The sequence below is a fragment of the Drosophila navojoa genome, chromosome 3 (assembly GCF_054131105.1).
Source record: "Drosophila navojoa isolate 15081-1374.11 chromosome 3, UAZ_NAV_1.0, whole genome shotgun sequence".
Lineage (NCBI taxonomy): Eukaryota > Metazoa > Arthropoda > Insecta > Diptera > Drosophilidae > Drosophila > Drosophila navojoa.
The window spans coordinates 28,428,579-28,449,207 of record NC_142891.1 but is presented as its reverse complement, the minus strand read 5'-3'; the positions used below and the strand labels follow the sequence as shown (position 1 = coordinate 28,449,207).

Sequence of the window (20,629 nt, the reverse complement as noted above, 5' to 3'; positions counted from 1 at the left end):
GCTGGACTACCTGCCCTACGTTATGCATGCTAAGTTATGGGCTCAACTAGGGCTTTCCAAGCTGTCCGTATATCTAAATATATCTATTTACTTGACAGCTCTTGTGGCCTCCAATAGACATTTGCACTCAACATAAAAGCAAATTGCCAGATCAGAACTGATTCGAGTTCATTTTCAGCCGGGCAGTCGAATCATCTCTATTTAGCAATAGAATTATAAAACAACTGTTAGAATTAAATAGTTTATTTATATATTAGCAGTTTGCAGCACTGACATACTTTATTCCATATGCGTTTTAAGATTTATACAATACAGAATACCTACACTAACTTATAAGTTCAGTTATGTATATGCAGTTGAGGACATTCTCGAATTTCAAGGGAAAGAATAGTTTACTAAGATGCAGTTTAAGCGAACAAATTTTATTCAAATTCCCAAAAATACCCTAGTTACATTAAACTGATGGTTGATGGATTTGATTGATATATTGCCAGTGTTGGACAACAATATTTAGCAATTTATCGTTTACAGTTGCTTAAACAATGTTTTCCAATACTAGCTTAGTCATAAACAACTGACATCCAACTAAATTATAAATTCAGTTTTGACGCTTCACATGCCAACAATATCGAACACTTAACCCGAGCTATGCCATGTGAGATTCCGGGTCGATTACATTCACGATTGTCGGCTAAATTATGATGTCGACAGGCGCACGATGTTGATTAATGAATAAGTCTTAAATCAAGCAGAGCTCATTATATATTCCGGCTGTCTGCTTACGACAAGTGCGCAGTCAACAAAGCCCCAGCCCCAATCTGAGCAATCGGAACAATCAATGAACCACAATAAATTGCTGTCATTAATGTGCGACATTTCCTGCTGCGGGCGAGCCCCGCCAACTCTTCCCGGCAGGAGTAGGCCCAAGTACATGCTAATTTGTGGCAACAGAACAATTTATTATTATACAACAAAATCAATGGCGACCATCAGAGCCAGCAACAAATGTCACAGCCTACAACTATGTTAATTACATACTGTTATAAAACAAAAGTTGCGCTGTAATTAACTCGAATGTTATGTTCGAAAAAAACTGAAGCCGAATTGAGTTGCGGAAATAAAATCGAGCTCTATTAAAATACGAACTCTATTATACAAAGGAATATAAATATCCATATGTATATCTATATACATATATATATGTATTTATATTTTTGTATATGTAATATTTATAATATGTAATCTGTTTGTTGTCAATTCAAATCAGTGTGGAGGTATTTCGAAAACGTTTCTTCATAGTTGAAAATTTAAATATTAATATCAATTAAAGTTTCAGTTTCATTTCTTAGGCAATGCTTCAGTCTCTCATTCGTACTTCATAGATTCAGTTTATTGCAAAACCTCTCTAGTTTTCTGTAACTTCCTTCCGTTTTCTTGCAATGTTTTCAGTGTTACACTTTGGAATGATAAAATGTTTTCACCTCATGGCTAGTATAAAGCACTTTCAACTAAAGCAGGCTTATACATTACATATATTTAGTTAGAGCCCGGCGTGACCGCTCTGCCGACAGCTCTTCGATTAGCCATAAAGGCGTTTAAAACTCAACATAAAGTTTTGTAGGGCAGCTTTCGAGGCAGCGGCGACATTGTAGACATCAGATTGGCTGGGAATGGCTTTCGTGTGCGCTGTTCATTAGCGTTTTGTCACCCAACAACAAGAACAACAACGACAAGAATGGACGGTACCAAAATCTAACTAAAGCTAACAAAATTTTAGGAGTTTTCACGTTACGAACGGTTAAAGGAAATGAGAGAAACAGGCGAGGTTCACAGAGGACTCGCGTGCGTTAACTGCTACAAGTCGGGGTCTTGCTATACACACCAAAAATACATATGTATATATAGGCAACGATTAGGTGCCAAAGGTCAAAGATTAATGAACAACTGGCGTGTCAACTGTAAAGTGTGTGCAAAATACTCTTTTCATTTGGCGAGTCTAAAATATGACCAGAGAAATGTTCGAGCGTGGACACGTGGACAAGCAAACAGTAGTAATTCTTATATCAAGTTAGCTGAGGAATTGCCTACAATATCGCCATATCCATGTATGTATATATCCTTACACACACGCCTGCACACCTACAAATATATGGAACAATATTTTGTGTATTGAACCTCCCTTTCGACTGCGTGAATGCGTGTCAGCTAGTTGTGAGGGGTTGGGCCGTGTGCTCCCCGTCATTCGTCAATCAGAGTCGCAAATTGTTGATTGCACCTACGACTACAACAATAACGGGAATACGTCGAGTCAAGGGCAGTTCCAGTTACAGACAGCTATAGCTACAGTTCTTATATACATATGCTTACAGTCGGGGCATTACACACAGTTCCAACCAGGGCCGATCGATAGTGTCCATGTGGCTGCGATTTTGCACACGAAAAGCAAACGAAACTGGAAATGAGAAACAGAAATCGTACAGGAGAAAGCAAACGGCAGTGCCTGACTGTATGATACCGCGTCATTTAATTTCACTTTCATAAATATGTTATTTGAAGTGGACGATGAGGAAAACTTCAGCTTCGAAAAATGTTCGTAGTCATCTTGGAACTAATTCATATTAGGATTAGTTTTGGTTAGTGTTTATCTGTGCCAGTTTTATGTGCTTTATTTTAATCACAGATCAAAGAATCGATAAATATCGAGTTCTATTTTTCGCCACATTTCAAAAATAAAATCTATTATACAAGTTATTCGATAATCTAATATACAGATATTTCAATATTTGTTGCTTTAACACATATGATACTCTAACTGCTGTCAATCGAAATATGATAAAGAAGACATTAAACTAAAAAACGATTATAATTCTATAAAAAAAAATAAAACATATCAAGAAATATGAGCTTCTTCTAAGAAACTTATTAAGCTTCATAGTTTTTCTTTCTGTCTGTTATTCCACTTTTCCATTTCAGTCATTCTTTCATGTATTTATCTATATGACATTGCTCCAAATACCTTATCAAATAGCTATAGGGTATCCAGAAAACCTTAGAATCGGAAACTAAAGTCGAGCGTGCAACCTGAGACTTTCGCATACACCGAATGCTATATATGTATGTATGTGTGTATGTGTGTATGTGTGTATATAGGGGCGACACCTATATATCTCATCTTTATATATAGGACACTCGCACTGTGTACGTATGTGTTTGTGTGTGTGTCTGTATTTGTGTGTCACTTTATTTGCCTTATTACCAACACGCAGCATAGTTTGTAGCTGCTTTAGAGGCAGAGCCTTGTTTATCGCCAGAGACTATAGAGTCTTGAGGCTTTCTGTAGCGCCCGCAAGTCGCGGTCATTATTAGGTGTGTGTGTGTGTGGGGGGGTTGATGATTAGATTTATCAGTGTGTGCAGGTTAAAATGGCATTGACTTCTGTTTGTCTGACTTTAGCAGAAAGCTTACTTTAAAAAGCAAATAAATAAATCATATATATCATATATCACGATTATTGTATGTCATGTCTACAGTGGTTCAAACTGCTTCAAATCGAGACACATTCCAACGATCCATGAAATACAATATATTGGAAAACGCTTTATCGAAAGGCGACCATGAATATATTTCGCGATGATTCTCCTTTCCTTTTTTACTTGCATGACTGATATGATGAATGAAATGTATATACATATATGTATATACTATTAATGAGCTTTTAGATTTAACGCTATCAACTACGTCTTGACCATGTCTATGCTTCTCTTTAATAAAAGATATATGCATATGGAGCTATGATTACCTTAATTGTGTTTGGAATGCAGTTCAAGTTGCTTCTTTAATCTGAAACTTTGTTTTCTTTATTTATTTGTTAAGTTTCACTTCAACTTTAATTTCAACTTTCACTCTTTCTACCTAACCAAAATATCCTAAGATTAAGTCTTACTGTGCTTATCCCTTAATCTGTTTCCTTACTGTTTACTGTTTAACCCTAATCGATGTGTGTTCATGCATTTTAAAGAAAACTGCCAAAATATTTACGAATACTGTGAGAAGTCAAAGGAAAGTGAATGAAATCCAAAATCTTTATCCAATTGGCTCAGCTCAGTATTTTTACTATAACTATCATTATTCTTGTTATTTTTATTCTTATTAAATATATTGTTGTTGTAATTGATGGCGAATTCTTAACCGCAAGCAAAACTTTCTTGTGAAATCAAATTGAGTAGAATTTTGAAATTGGATTGAAAATTATATATATTACAAAATGAGTATATATGAGTATATATATATGTATATATATATATATATATATATATATATATATATATATATATATATATATATATTTGATTGCTTTTGCATTAGTCGTTGAATTTGTGAAATGAGTTTGTACTTATTCAGTTTATTTTGATTTACTTTTCTTGTATGCTTTCGAATAAATATTTATATATATTAGTAATTGAAAGAAGATTGAAAGATAAATATGAAATATACCACCGCTCTCTCACAGTCGAACTAACCACAGTAACTGTATATATTTTCTATGCATTTGCCCACCACCAACACCACCACAACAACCAACCAAACAACCAAACAACCACTGCCACCGTCAACAACAACAACAACACCACCACCACCACCACCACAATCTGCGTGTGCGTGCGCGCGTGTGTGTGTGTTTGTATGTGGGTGGCTGTGTGTTTGTGTATGTGCGTCGTATACGTCGTCATCGCTGTAATCGATAAACGATAAACTCGCCTTTTGATGTTTCGTATGCTCTCGTTGTCCACATATACCTCAAAATCGATCATCCGATCACCACCCGATCGATATATATACATACATATATGTGCCCACACATATATATATATCTATGTATGTCGATCTGCACAGTGCGCTCAGGGACGGGCCGCCTGGCTGGAGCGCGGCCGTCGCTGCAGCGTCCAGGAGCAGCAACAGCAACAGGCCACCTGCCATCGACGCTGGGTGAAGCGCAATCGAGTAAGTTCATCACGTAGAGCCACTCACATAGCGCCGTGTACATACTCATTAACAACAACCTATATGAATATGTGTAATATGTATGTCTATATTTCCATATAGACGTATATATACAATCACCGATTCACCGATTCACCAATCAGCAATTTGTGCAATTCCTCTTCTCTTTTGATCTCTCGCACACCGTCTTTTCCCTTTCCAAGCGCATTATTTATGTATTTTCTTTTTCTCGATCACACCTCGCTCCCTATCTCTCGCTCTCGCTCTCGCTCTCTTTCTCTCTCTCTCTCTCTTACCTCTCTCGCAAATGTTCAGGGCATTGGACGCCAGGTGGCTTCAGGATTATTCAAACTTATAATAGCCATTAACCATTACTTTGTCAAGCCCCAAAATAAAAAAATAATAAAAAAAAATACATATTTTCACAATAATTAAGATTTTCATGCATCTGATACAGAGCTGAGTGCTGTCCCTATCAACAATAATCATGTAAAATTCTATAAAGACATTGATATATGGGCAATTCCAAATGATAAAGAAATCAAATAATCATATACCAACAAATACTATTATCATTATCTCGCATCGTTAGAGTCTAGCAAATGTGTGTTTGTATAATCTAAGATGTGTTTCATTTCTGATGTCTAGCTGGAAATGCCTATATGAATTGAAATTATAGATATATGGTTATTGATCATTTCTATTACTAACATCCTAAATAGAATCATACGTTATTACTGATCATCAGTTAGAAGTTCACCATTATATATTCATTGGGACAGCACTCGAATATCATTGGATAGACCACTAATAATACATATACGTCTATGCATGCCCATGTGCTTCGCTCGGCAGATCCAAGATGCTTCATTGGGCGGTTCGTCGGACGATGAGGACTTTCTGGGCGTACTACGTGGACCCAGTACCTTTGCGAATGCCTTTCTCTATGTCGGCCTGGGCACCGTTGCCTTGGGTCTGGTCATCGCGTTCGTCGGCACCGGCGAGAAGGGTTTTAAAACAGTGGAACTAAGACTTATAGGGCCCTCTCTAATAGGCAATATAACTGTAGCACCGGTTCTCCATAAAGCAATCCGTCTCAATTGAGCTTTTCCTTATCCAGGTTTGGGTCTAATCTGTTGCATTTTACGCATCCTCTTCTGCATCTGCCCATCCCACTGCATCTCATCCAGCAAGAAGGCCCGCAAGAAAAATGGTAACAAGATCGATGCGGATCACACGACCTCCTTGCTCCGCAACGAGAGCAAACGCGTTTCCATAGCGCGTGGACCCTCCATTCAGGTAAGTGTCAAAAACGCACTGCGATAAGCTCAAGTTATGGAAATCTGTTGCGAAATAAACAGACTTAGCATATATATATATATGGGAAAAGTAAATGAACTAAATAAAAATCCCACTTACTATTCATCCTGCTGCACGGTAGTAATCCATTTTATCTGATGAAACCTAAAAACTTTCATAGATGTCCTAATTAGACGAACATTATCGGTATTCTACCAAGGGGTTTATAGCAACATATCATCACTTATTAATTAAATTTTCTATCCATTGTCTTCAGCTATTTTGAAGGATTTTGGTTTTTTATACGGTGTTTGTATCCACACTGTTTGCGTTAGTCATTTGAGATTCCATTATGTTTGACTTATGGCTCACGCTTGATCAGTGGATAGTGTCGAGCTCTGCCATCAATATATAATCAAGTAAGAAGGCTCTAGTCGAGACTGCTCGAGTAGGAGTTCCCCTGAACCCTTCGAGCAACTGATATTTCAATAATTCTTTGCTTCTTTCTTCTTACACAAGAAACACACACACTCACAGACACACATATGCACGCACGCATAAACATGCATGGGCTGCAGTGTGGGTTTACTATGGGAATTTAATTGTCTAATAACTTTTCTTGTGAATGTAATTTCTGCATAAAACTTTAAGGTTGTGATAATATTATTAAAATGCGTACATTTGCCAAAGCACAGGCCTCTAGTATTTGAAATACGCTCTTTACGGATTTGAAGACTATAGCTTTAAAGATGTAGAAGATATAATTATATTACTGATTTTCGAAAGGGTTTTTAATTGATAACACATCTACATCTACGGTCTAAAAAAGGTCAAGTGTCTAGCTCTTATGTCTTCTAAGATCGACGCGTTCAAACGGACTGACGGACGTACGGACGGACATTCAGGCGGACGGACCAAATCGACTCTGCTCGTTGGCCTGATCAAGAAAATGTATTCTTTGTTTTGCCTGTTGCATACTTTTCACTAAAGCATTATACCCAGATTTCTGGTTTTCAATGGGCTAAGCGTAAAATACGCAATAGTCTAAATATTCAATGGAGAGTAATAATTTACTGAAGATCTTGTCTTATTTGTTTTTGCCTTCTTTCAGCCAAAGTACCCTATTGCACACAAGCGCAGTCAGAGCAAGATGCTCAATGAGGGAATGGAGGCACTGCGTCAAATTGCAACCACATCGCTCTTCATGCAGAACGAACAGAAGACGGCCATAAACCGCGTGGTGCCCATTATAAACGAGCCGGAGAGCATGGATCATATGGGAGGTGAGGGAATGAAAAAAATAATTTATCTACTTAAATCTATTCTACTGTTAATTTCACAGCAGATGCGCCGCTCGAGATGAAGAAGCTGCAAACGGCGCTGAATATGTGCGAGATGAGTGATGAAGAGCGGGAGGAGCATGTGCAGCAGTCTGCTAAACGTACAGCTGCAGCAACTACAGCAACCACAACAACAACTGCCGTTACGAGTAGTACCACCAAAGCGACAAAAGCAACAACCCTGGGCACCGTGGACGAGCGACCCAATAGCAAATTGTCGCGCCAACGCGTTGCCCTGCAACAGCAACGCCAGCAGTCGGAGCAACAGTTGCAGCAGGACGTGCAGCACACACAATTGGAGCAGTCGCAGTCATTGTCCTCCTCGTCCACTGTCCGAGACTCACTCGATGCCGTCGTCGTTGTGGAGGAGACCTCGCTCATGGACGCGCCCACGCCCACAGTGGCAGCCAAGCCTCTGCCCCCGCCCGCAACCCTGCCCAGCAGCAGCAGCAGCGGCGCCATACCCCGGCTCAAAAGCTCAACGGCAACATTCAGTGAGACTCGACAGGGCATCTCGACGGGCGCCACGCCCAAAACAACGCCCACCACCACCACCAGCAACAGCAGCAACACCTACAACACACGCCTCACCAGCTCCCAGTCGCAGCCGATGAGCTACGACCTGCCCCCAGCGCTACCGCACACCTATTCAGCGACAGCTACGGTGCGTGGTCCTCTGGGCATGACTCTAACTGGCTCCAGCAGCGCCTATGGGTCGCCTGCCAGCCGCACCACTGCGACCACGACGACGATCAGTTTGCTGCCGCTGCCAGCGCCGCCAACAGCTGCAGCAGCAGCAGCTGAAGCAGCAACAACCAGCATACCCGGCCAGGTGCTGGAGCCTCAGTCAAGGATGGCCACAACAAGTCTGAGCATATTGCAGCCATTGCACAGGCCAGCGACGGCCCACTCGTCAACAGCCACAGCAGGAGCCGGAGCAACAGCTAGAGCGACGTCAGCGGGTCACAAATCACAGCCGTCATCCGCCAGCCTCACAGCGGAGCGTGGCAATCAGCTGCTGCTGCTGCCCAGCAAACTGGAGCCGGAGCTAGTGCTCAGTCCCTCAAAGCTGGGCCAGTAAAACAAAATATTAGTTAGGATTTCATGCAGCCACACATAGCCTATATATATACATATATGTATACATATACATATGTAGGTCTGTATGCCTGTGCGTGTGTGAGTGTATGTGCGAGTGCGAGTGTATGTGTGTGTGTGTGTGTGTGCGTATCTGCAGCTACATAGCACTCTATTTTGAATGTGCCACAAAAAAATTGAATGGAAATACCAGAATATGCCACATAAACGCCCATCAGTCATGCTCCGATATATTGCCTCCTTTTCGGAATGCATTTTATAGTATACCCGTGACTTTTGACTTTTCTAAATTTCTCTGTATTTCCGGGCATGACTAAAACCCTTATAAAAAGCTTTCAGTGTCTATTTTCCGATTATTAATGTATAATAGATCTATATATTTTAACAATTTTCGTATATGTATGTATATCTATGCATATACATATGTATATGTAGTATATTTCTGTATGGCAGGTGCTCAGCTAATGATAAATTTGCCTAATTGACATTTCGCGCGCTGTCTAAAATCTAAAACCTTAATTAGCCAGTCCAGGGTATTATAAAGTTTGTATACCAAACATATCGTTACAAAAAAATATACAACAAATAATAGAAAATATTTATAAACAAAACAAAATGAAACGAATAAAATGAAATCGATACCGAACTAAAAGAAAAAAAAAAAAGAAAGCCGTCGTCCAGTTGATCAACTAACATAATATCCATACAGAAATAGCTAATTCTTCGTACATGGCCAGTGTAGAAGCGAACATTATACACAAATATATATATATATGTATGTGTATATAACATGTATGTATGTGTCACAAATTAGATTTGTACGCAGCCCGAAATTGAATGTCGATGCTTGAATGCAGCGGATGAAAATCGATTAACATAAACATATATTTAGAACAGAAGGCCCAGATCTAACAGAGATTTTAGAAATGCATGTGTCAGATTAAGTTAAATGACAGCTCTTAAGCAATACAGTCAATGGTCTGTATGCAAGCAGATACCCGTTTTTACTCTGCCTAATCGCAATGCAATAACTAAAATTTAAGAAATTACTTATGTTTTTTACATTTACTCGATTTTATGATCAATTCGTTTTTCACTTCTTAAGGCACTTTTTTAAGAGCATCAACTAATGCAACTTTGGAACAATAAATCCGAAAGTAATCAAGATTAGGAATCATCAAATGTAACAAACAATCGGATATAAAAAGTAAGAGCAAAGCAAGAGCTGCGAAAATGGGCAAATGAAAAAAGCAAAGCCTGTAAAACGAACGAAAGAAACGAAAAACAGATGAAGCTAATAGAGAACTATAATGAAAACAATATATGAATTAGTATGTATGTCAGTATATGTATGTGCAGAATAAAAACCAAATACCTAACTCACAAGTCTTCACATATACAATTTTTCTTTTAGCAGTACTTTCAAATGGGAATCATCTTAACGGCAACTGCAATTGCTGCCTAGCCACTGTTAGACTCATTCAATCACTCAATCGCTCTGGTTAACATTAAAAAGTTCTGCTACTTAGCAGCCGACAGAGATGAGCCTGTTAACTTTCGATAAGTCTGTACATTACCAACATCACTCAAGTGGTTATGCAAATAGCAGTTCTGTTAACTATCCATGTTAGCTGTTCTGTTCGTTGCATGTGTTATCCTTTTTAAAATTTTGGCGCGCACTTAAGCAAGTTCCTACATTTTTAAAGCAATTAAACTAAAAAATGTAAGGATAATTGGAATCGGCAATCTCGATAAGGACGATAAACTATTAAAAGTATCAAGTTAACACCTCTTCAAGGATGCAACCAAAATAATAATTCGCTTTTTTTATTATAAATAAATTCCTGTTGATGGGCGTAGCGAACTGCATTGAATATTTCGAACAGAATTGTCATCCCATATCTGTTATGTGAACAAGCTATAATAGGGCAGAAGATCCATAATATAAACGCAAGTATTGAAATGTTTGTATTACTATATTCATGCATTCCATTTTGTATATGTTGAAATTTTGTTGTGTTTGCCAAAGTTCAGTTTTACTTACATATACATATAAATATTTATATATATGCATATGGTATAACGTAGAATTGAAATATTTCAGTATACTAAGAGTTTATTGGAGGCGTTTAAATGGGGCTCACGCAAGCTACTAAAAAGAGGATTTCGATTTTATCTGCACACTTACATATATGTGTTTGTGTTATACATATCAAAGGATCTACTACAACAATAATATCAGTATCAGTTAGTTATATATTTTTGTGTACCCATTACCAAACATTTCTTTTTGTCTCATTTCAGTCTTGCCTTGTCACACGACTTGGCTTCTCAATACATCATCATTATACTTATCATCATGATCGATTAAATGTTACACATTGTGAATAATACCTATAATTTGGGAGCAGCATCCAAGAAGTGCTTGGAGTTCACAGATATTTATATACATATATCCTGAACTATTTTATATTAAGTTTGTTACTTTTCTCTTTGTGGGTTTTGTTGACATTTAAAGAACTACTAATGTTTGAATTCTAAATTGATTAATTGCCATTTCTAGGGATTAACGTAGACACCGAATAAAACATGATTACTAAATCTTTAATGTTTGTGTTTCATCAAACATTTATACATATACATATATATTTATATATATTGTATATGTATACATGAATCAATTTTTCTTTTTAAAATTGTGGTCTCTATTGAAAAAATGTAGTATTGCTTCTCCATGGATCTCGGAACTTGATCTTAACTCGGTTCATAATTATCTTAGCTGCTTCAAAAGGCCAACGGGCGGCATTTAGGGCGCTAGGTTTTCATTTTGACCAAAAAACTATCCTTACATATTTGTCTTTAACGCCTTTTCATTTAAAAATCCCTGAAAATTGCTTTTGCTTAGCTTTCGAAAAATTCTTAACCTTTATAATCTTTTTAGATGACATTAAATATGTATTGTATGTTTCACATTAAAGCAATGTTTGTTTCTTATCTCCTTATCCCGTTCTTCATAGTCGAATTTGTGAATTTTATATATGTATATATATATATATATATGTATGTGTGTGTGTGTACATACATACAAGTGAATACGTACAAGTGCTCTAAAAGCAAATTCAAAGCCGCGTTTACTTAACTAGATTAAATAATCTTTAAGACATTGATTTATCACACCAATTTGTATACAGATGTATATATATACATATACATATATATGCATATACCATTTACAGATATATATGCTGGCGGGTAGTTTTTTATATAGATACAAATCCTATATTTACTATTAACTCTCTATTCACACAAACATACATTGTATCACCCTTGCGCTACAGTGAAGCCTGACTTAGTATCTACCAACAAAAAAGCCACTATGCAATGTCCAAAGTATTATATCTAAACGTACGCTCTTTCTAACTGTAGTATTACAGAGGTTTCTCTCAGTTTCGTAAACGCATCCAAACTGCATTTAGCTGAATCGGCTTTACAACTAGTATCATAGCTTTTTTGTGAGTATTGCTTTAGTTTTTACAGGGTTTTCATGATCGTAAATACATATCTTATATGTAGTCTATATATACTAAATATTGAAGCGTATTTACAGTTGATTGTGGCTGCAGTTGTTCATAAAAAAGAGACTGAAAACAAAAATAGTATTAAATCACAGTTGCGAAATAAAATACAACTGATACTCAAATATTAGTTTCAAAGGAAAAACATGATTGTTTCTTTTGTAAATCATAATTTATGCTTGTATTAAGTGGACATAATCTTAAAATGTAGATATCCATACAGAAATCAATCAATCGATAACTATTGGTTTTCAAATCGAAATTAAAGTAAAATCTTTGCTAAATATTTTTTTTTAAATAAACGAAAATCGATAAATTTGCATATCTTTCAGCCAGGCCGAAACGCTCGCACAGTGAGGCATGTCTTATAAAATATATATCCATATGAATGCATTTAAATATATATCTAGTATATATATATATAACTGAGGACTAGAACATAATTCATTTGAGACTTCTAACCAGTTATTTACCACTCAAAAAAAAAAAAAAAAAAAAAAATAGTAATAATAATAATAATTAGCATAAACGGACAAACAGACAAATTATTACAACTGTTATATACAGAAAATTTAGAGCATGCCGTACCGCTATTGCCAAAAAATAGAGGATATATCTATGTGTATATATTGAACAGAGCGACAAATACGAGAGATCGTTTAAAAATGGACCAAAATGAGGTTAGTCCTTAAATTGCAAGCTATATATTACATAAGCATAGAAAATATACCCTACAGATATATATAAATATATATATATATATATATAATATATATTTATATATATATATATATTATATACTTATATCTACGCATATGTATATATAGCGCTTCTGATTTGATTTGACTTGTTGATTGCCTACAAGCTAATAATACCTTAGGTTTTGCGCTAAGATTTCTACACATGATATATCTAATATCTAAGCATATAGATCATACATTTAATTAGTTTTATATGTATGTACGTATCATTTGTGTGTGTATATGGTATATATGATATTTGTTAGTAATGTATACAGTTGTATAATATTGCAAGTTTTCAACATTCAGTTTCATTTGACATTTTATGCGTATGTTTCGAGTGTATTTCATTAAGCTTATATACAATACAAATTGCTTGTCTTCCATTCCTTATATAATATAATATTACAAATTGAGTTGTCATTTCTTGATCTCATTTTTTGTTTTGTTTTGTTTTTTTTTCGTGTATTTTAGATATAGTCTGTGGAGCGGGCGGGGTGGGGCGTAGCTGCTTATAAAGCAGAGAAAAACCTTCTTCAATTGAATGACAAGTTTTTCGCTTACAATTACAATCTACTCAATAATACATAAGATGGATCAAATCCATAAGAAACAATGAAAGGAATTCAGTACTAACAAAAATGTAAGTATTAAGTATATATTATTTGACAATTACTCTGAAATGTTCTTCTAATGTTTTTAACCAAAATATATAAAAATATATATATTTTTTTTTTTTGGTATTTTCAAATTTTTGTTTAAATATTCATATATTCAGTTGCATTTAAAATAGAAATTTAATTAAAATGGAATTTATAAAGCTTTTACATTCAACTATTCACTTTCCAAAAATATAAACTTTGTTTAATTACAATTCCACTTTCGTGAACTTTGAAGATACAAAATATTAAATTCCTTTCAAATGTTCTTTCAATTATTCCAAACAAAGTATTTCAAAGAATCGAATTAGAAAATCATTAAAAATATATAGTCCTTCCACAAATTGACTTATTTATTGTATTATTTTTATGTATTTATTTTTTTGTCTTCACCAAGATGCTTTCGATTTTTCTTTTTTTGCACATTTCAGTATTTGTTTTTTGTGACTTGTTTGAAACAATACCATTCTGTTCATCTTGAAAATACTCTCCTGTCCTATTTGGGTAATTCTACACTTATTTACTATGTGGGTCTTTCTAATGTTGCCTGCACTGCAGAACGTTTGCTCCACACGGGTTGTTTATATACAATAATGATATATATGTATAAATACTACTTCTCAGTTTTGTTCGCTTAACGAGTTAATTTAAATAATGTATATATATATATATATATATGTATATAGAATTCGCATTGTCCTTTCACATTCAGAATAACCCCTGGGCGCCGGCTAACCGTTGCCTCCGAAATCACAAGAATCATCATTTGAGCGTATTGTATATGTTATCCTCTCCAGCTAGTTCCACGGTGGTCACATGCTGCTCCCCGAGTGGCTCCTCGCCTAGGTAGACGGTGTGGTAGCTAATCGAGGTATTAGCAGTGGGGCAGTTAATCTCAACCCGACTGACAGACTGCGATCCATTCGGCAGATATTTGAGTGAGGCGTAATCTCCATCATCATCCACTGAATCCTCTCTATCCTCTCCTTTATCGTCGTGGTGCGGCGGCAGCTGTGTCAGCCGCGTGGTGCCCGGGAAGCCATCGCAGGTGTGCGATGCGCAGATCTCGGCATAGATATTCTCCTTGGCGTGGTCCACGGCGGCAGTTAAAGTGGGCGCTGGCTCCCTCTGCTGCTCCGCGCTCTCCAAGCTGGACATGATCAGAGAATCACGTACACTAGAGTAGGGCAGATCGTCTTCCACCAGCGATGTCGGTGAAACCAGCGCTGCAGGCGAGAGGGCAACTAAGCCGCCCAGCAAAGAAACGCGGCCAGCTGCACGGCGTCCGGTGACGGGCTCCTTGGCCAGCTGGAGCTGTTGTTGGGCCCGGAACTGCGTCTGGCTGCGCTTCTCGGGCTCCGATTCGTGCAGCTGCATCTTTTGGGGCAGCGAGAAGTGTCGCAGCTGGTGCAAGCTGCTGGAGGACTTGCTGTACTGCCGTGTCTTCACATGAAACTCATTGTAGAGCTTCTCGGTGATAAAGGATTGTGGCGGCGGCGTCTGATTCTCCACATCCTCCAGCTCATTGCCAGCCTCGCTGATGGCATCCGTGTGCGCTGCGAGAAGATCAGGTCGTTGCTGACCGCGCTGCCCGTTCAGCAACTCAATGTCCTGCAAGGACATCGACTTCTGCAGCAGCGTGTCCAGAGACTTGGGCATCGAGCTGCGTTCCATGCTATTGCTTAAGGTTGTAGTCTCCGTTTCGCTGTGCAGCGATTGCGTGTCAGCTGAGGCAGCAACTGCTTCCTCATTGCCGAAGCGCTCCTGCAACAGCTTGGACATATCCGTATAGCGTTCCATGCTCAAGCGCTTGGCCTGCACATCCAGCTGCAGCTCCGTCTGGGACTTATCCAGCTGCTGCTGCTGCTGCTGCTGCTGGTGCTGGTGCTGCTGGTGCTCCTGCTTGCGAAACCATTTCTTTTTGGTGGACTGAAAGACCTTCATGCGCTCTGTAATACGATTTGGTGTGATTTGAGTGGATGCCTCGCTGCCTGCAGCAGCTGCTGCGGCCGCCTCCTTAGCCTCCAGTTGCTCCAAGTCCGTTTTGCTCAGAAATATGATGGAGTCCTCCTTCTCATGAGCCGACGTGGCCGCCATGCTGCTCTTCTCGCGGCGCAGCAGCTTGGGCAGATGCAAAGGCTTCAATATCTTGAGACCTTCGCGCGTTTTGCTGCCTGAGCGCTCGTTGGGCTGCATCAGCTCGATCTCCACCAACTTGAGAAACTGATCGCAATTGAATTGGCAAAACTTGAGCATGTTTTGCACCTGGGCATTGGCCAGCATGCGCTGCTCCGTATCGAAGCCAAGTAGACTCTTGGTAAGCTGCATCTCCCGGCTGACGTAAAGTTTGCGCAGCTGCAGCTGCTGCTGCGGTTGCACCTGGCCATGTCCGTCCAGCTCGTCCAGCGGGCAGCCAATGATGACATCCTCCCGGCTCACACGACTTATGCACAGCTGCTCGGGTATCTCAGCGCCAGCGGGCCCCGAGATGTAGCGCAGCGTTAGAGGCAACTGCTTGGCCGCTGCCACCAAGGCGCCTAGTCGATATACACACTCCGGATTCAGCTTACGCTGCGTGTCGCCCATCTTTTGGAGCAGCTGCGGTATGCCCGGCTCGATCTCGTAGAACTTCCCTTTGGTAGCCAGCGGCACATACATCACCTGCCTCTGCTCGTTCAGCAGCTGCGCATAGCGGCCCTTCTCCTTGTCCCGGCCAGCTATTAAATTCGACTTGGAAACGCTGTTCAGAGCATTCGCATGATGATGGTGCTGCTGCATCCCATGATGCTCCTGCTTTCCGTCCTCAAAGACAGCGAGCAGCTTAAACACCTGCCCTCCCCTCGCCGTCGTCTTCACGTACTGCGGCCTCTGCTTGATGCTGGGCAGGCAACCCTCATGGGTGGGACTAGTCGCCCCGTTAGCACCCCCGGGCGGGGAGGACTCTGTGAAGGCGGGCATATTGTCCACCGAGGCAAACTTGTAGACGCGCTCGCGCACCAGCTGCATTAGCGAGACATACTGCGTGGCTGTCGGCAGTCCCTTTTCGTTCAGCAGCGAGAAATACCCTGTAAACAATTAGGTAAATTAGAGTCGCTTTACATCCATTTCAATACAATCTGTAGTCGAGTGTGTAGAGGTAGAATACACCAGGCATTTACCTTAAACAGCTCTCATATATACACAGATAGGTAAGCTAAGAGAATCTGAGGAGACTGCAGTTTCCGTGGGAACACAAACCCAGTCAAGCCACTGTGGCTCAGCTTGCACTTGTTGTTACTAATTATTCAGTTATATAGGATAAGACTCAGCATCCTTAATCGCTAGAGCTCTAGCAAGGGCACGCTACTTGTATATATCAGATTCTGTAACTCAATGACTCTGCTTCGGCGTGATGGACTGCTTAGACTGTGATGGACAGGTCCTATAAATGGCACAGTGTTATGGGGGCTTACCTTCAGCTTAAAATAACTATGCATAACTATTTATAAGGCTCTGTCTTTGATGGCTGTCTGCTTCAGAAATTATTCTAACAAAAAATCACGCATTTGCAACATGTTTAAAGTTGGGGTAATTATAATTGACTAGCGAATTCCTTTATATAAAATAATTTAATTTAATTTAATTTTTGATATATAGAAATATCATTTAAAGTAATATAGGCAAATGAATTTACAGCTCATTTCGTTTGGTTTTATAGAAATCAAATAATACATAGATCTAAAGTTCTTAATTGCTATTCGCTTTGCTACCGTTGTTGGCGATTGCCCACTTTCAGAGCTACTGCAATATCTGATTAGACACTCGTTTTTTTGATTATTTTTAATTTTTTAGCGATGCGCCGTAGAGTATTACGCAATTGGGAGATTACCATTTTGCCCACTGCATTGGACTCGCGTTTTTTGTTGAGTTCGGCTGTGAAAAGTCACACGAGTTCGACAACAATGGGCTAGAGTAGCTGTCGCAGGGGCACTGACTGAGCCAGGGGCAGAGGCAGAGGCAGAGGCAGAGGCAGAGGCAGGGGCAGAGGCAGAGGCAGTCGTAATGCTTACATAATACCCCGATGATTATATTCTAGTGCAACTCCGAATCAGAGGGCGTCCCACTGACTCCGACCGACAGACAGCCTGTCACGCATATAAGCTAAAGCGCATCGTAGCCCAACTCTAAATCAATGCACTCTGGGCCACTAAAAAGCTTGAATAGCTCACTAAATACAAATATTAGCCAACTTATTATAACGTCGGGCATTAGTCATGAGAAAGCAACGCGTTTTGCATGCCAATTACGTAATTACCTCAGAAAACGAAATTCAGAAATTACAAAATAAAATACTGGCAATGCAGGCAAACACTTAACAAATCTGTATTCAACGATAATAATTTGAACTACGAATAAGTCAAGTTGACTAACTCTATTTGTAGAGCTCACTACTAAAATTCTTTTCGTACGTTTTTTTATCCAAATCTAACTTCATTCAGCTGTTCACATTTTATGATGATTTTCTTCTGTTGTTATATAAAAAATTCTGCAACTTTTATAATGCAAACTTTATTTTGTAAGCAGAGTTCGACATTTAACTGTGGCTGTGACTGTGACTGTGACTGTGACTGTGACTGTGACTGTGACTGTGACTGTGACTGTGACTGTGACTGTGACAGCATACAGTATTTTTCAAGATGCCTTTACCTTTATACACAACAATTGAGAATTTTGAATGGGGTCATTTTTTGTGCCATATTAGTAATCTTCGTATTATTGCATGCGATTGCAAATCCTCTAAAATGTATCCGAATAAATGAAACTCTATTATTAGCTAGATCATTTCTCAATTTGTCGCTCACCGCCTGCCTGCGTGCCTGCATGAATCATGGCTAATGAATAAGCTAGTCACGCATATTTTTAAACTCAACTAATGAGATGGCGCGGGAGCGGGCGGGAAAGAGGAAGAGTTCTTTCCTTGACTCACCTGGAAACTCCTGGGGTATGAGTACCCACTTTTTGCGCTGCGTCTTGGCATTGTGACCATGATAGATAATACGATGACGCACAAGCCTATAGAGAAGAAAGAGCTCGTCGTGGCCAGGCTGGGGGCAGCTGCCAACGCTAGAGGATGAATTGGTGCCAGGTTCGTTCCCTTGCTGTTGCGAATGAGACTGCAACTGCGATTGAGACTGCGACTGCGACTGCGACTGCGACTGCTGTTTCACGCCTGTCGAGGAGTTGCTCGATGCAGCTGTTGAGGAGCCATGGGATGAGCTGGACTGCAGAGTCTCGTTGGAGCTCTTGCTGCTGTACAAGATGCGCACAACGCGCGGCAGCGAGTACCGCTCCAGGAATACATCAGCGGGAAGCGGGTCCTGCTAATGGAATATTTGATTAGACGAACTTCGCTTAGGGTGAACTGAGAACTTTGCGCTTACCTCGCTGCTGCTGCTGCACTTGGAGTTCTGACTGTCGCCGGTGGAGTAGTCGCCGCTCCCATTGAGGCCCCCACAGAAGCCGCTGTAGCCCGCGTTGCTGCTGGCCATATAGACACCTGCATTGTTGATATTATTGTTGTTGGAGCCGCTGTTGGCCAAGCCGTAGCTGCTATTGGCGCTGTTGCGCTGCCTGCGTGCCAGCCGCTGCTTCAATTCAATCTCGTTGCGTCGCGCCAGTCGCGCATTCTCGAAATCTGCCACAGAGAACATATTGGAGCTGGTGTCGTGGGAGTTGAAGCGACGCAGCTTCGGGTTCCGTGCCTCGACAGCAGCAGCCACAGCAAACGCCGCTGCCTTGTGGCCGTGATGTACGCCAGGTGGGGCACCTGAACAAAAGAAAAGAAAAAAAAAAAAAAAAAACAATCAGTTTATCAAATAAACACAAACGAAAACAATCAAATGTACATTGGTAAGTCGAAGATAAAATACCCTTGCTAAGCAATTGTCTACATATTTGTTAACTTGTTTTAAAATAGAATTTATAAAAAAATTAAATATATTTAAATTTCAGGGGTATCCATACAAATGCAGTGGAATCCGGTTAAATCAACGAAAATTCGATGTCTTGGTCGGTCCCCGTACAAACTTATATGAAAGATCCTCTTCTTAATACGTATCCGTTTTAACGACAACCGGTCTATCCCGACGACTATTCTTTTCATATTTTTCAGTCATTCAAGAATCAAAACAAATGCATGTACATATGTATGTATGTATGTATTTTTCAGTGATCAGTACCCTAGCTTGTCTACGTCACCGTCACATATGTTTCTATACCATGTTATTGAAGTAGATTTGATTAAAAAATTGATTTTTTATGTCAAACATGACAGCCGTTAAAAAAAAATTTTTGTTTTTTGCCTTCTGGTTTTAGCCGTCCTCCGGGTATAGCGACGGAAAATCGTTGTTCCCTTGAGCGTCGTCATAACTGGATACCACCGTATATTTTCATTGAGATCTGATTTGAATAACTAAGGTATAAATATGCTTCGAGTGTCCGGATTGGATTCCGAGTCTATACATACATATATGCATGCATACATGTATGTGTGTATAAACAACCATATATGCGCATATATATTTATAAATATTTACCATTTGTCTCACACTTAATAGCATAGCTCGAATACCTTATTGGCAAGGGTATTAGCATCAGAAACAGGTAGCCCAACCACACAGGCAAGTGCATTAGTGAGCTAATAGTCTATATATATTCTCGTTTATATCTATATATGTACAAGCATATATATATTTATAAATCTAATTGTCGCCGCCCTGCATTGGGGAAAATCCCACACAGCAAACTTACACACAGAAATACACAATCAAATGCAATTGCAGTGAAATTTTAAGCTGTTGCCAAGCGCTGAAAAGTTTTACGGTTTTTTAGTCCAAGAATTAGCACAGTGGTTAAAGAGAGCGCAAAATGGAAACAAA

At 39.3% G+C, this 20,629-nt stretch overlaps 2 protein-coding genes and 1 long non-coding RNA gene across 5 annotated transcripts in view; 2 read left to right on the top strand and 1 right to left on the bottom strand.

Moving 5' to 3' along the window:
- Positions 1-10,117, top strand: part of LOC115563943 (uncharacterized) — a 31,949-nt gene extending 21,832 nt beyond the window's left edge. Inside the window, exons 2-6 of one of the 2 annotated variants that reach the window (XM_030387686.2) lie at positions 4,894-5,001; positions 5,857-6,055; positions 6,122-6,300; positions 7,412-7,583; positions 7,643-10,117. In XM_030387686.2, the coding sequence (XP_030243546.1) occupies positions 4,894-5,001; positions 5,857-6,055; positions 6,122-6,300; positions 7,412-7,583; positions 7,643-8,721 (1,737 nt within the window). In that variant the 3' untranslated portion in view covers positions 8,722-10,117. The remainder of the gene's footprint in view (positions 1-4,893; positions 5,002-5,856; positions 6,056-6,121; positions 6,301-7,411; positions 7,584-7,642) is intronic. The other variant, XM_030387687.2, reaches the window with a different exon arrangement.
- The window catches only part of LOC149091958 (uncharacterized), a 150,378-nt gene that overhangs the window by 68,071 nt on the left and 61,678 nt on the right, over positions 1-20,629 (top strand). The window lies entirely within an intron of this gene.
- Positions 14,120-20,629, bottom strand: part of B4 (imaginal disc development protein B4) — a 62,898-nt gene continuing 56,388 nt past the window's right edge. For both annotated transcript variants that reach the window (XM_089257605.1, XM_089257606.1), the window contains exons 4-6: positions 19,133-19,518; positions 18,679-19,069; positions 14,120-16,777 (exon numbers count right to left, since the gene is read on the bottom strand). In XM_089257605.1, the coding sequence (XP_089113731.1) occupies positions 14,475-16,777; positions 18,679-19,069; positions 19,133-19,518 (3,080 nt within the window). In that variant the 3' untranslated portion in view covers positions 14,120-14,474. The remainder of the gene's footprint in view (positions 16,778-18,678; positions 19,070-19,132; positions 19,519-20,629) is intronic.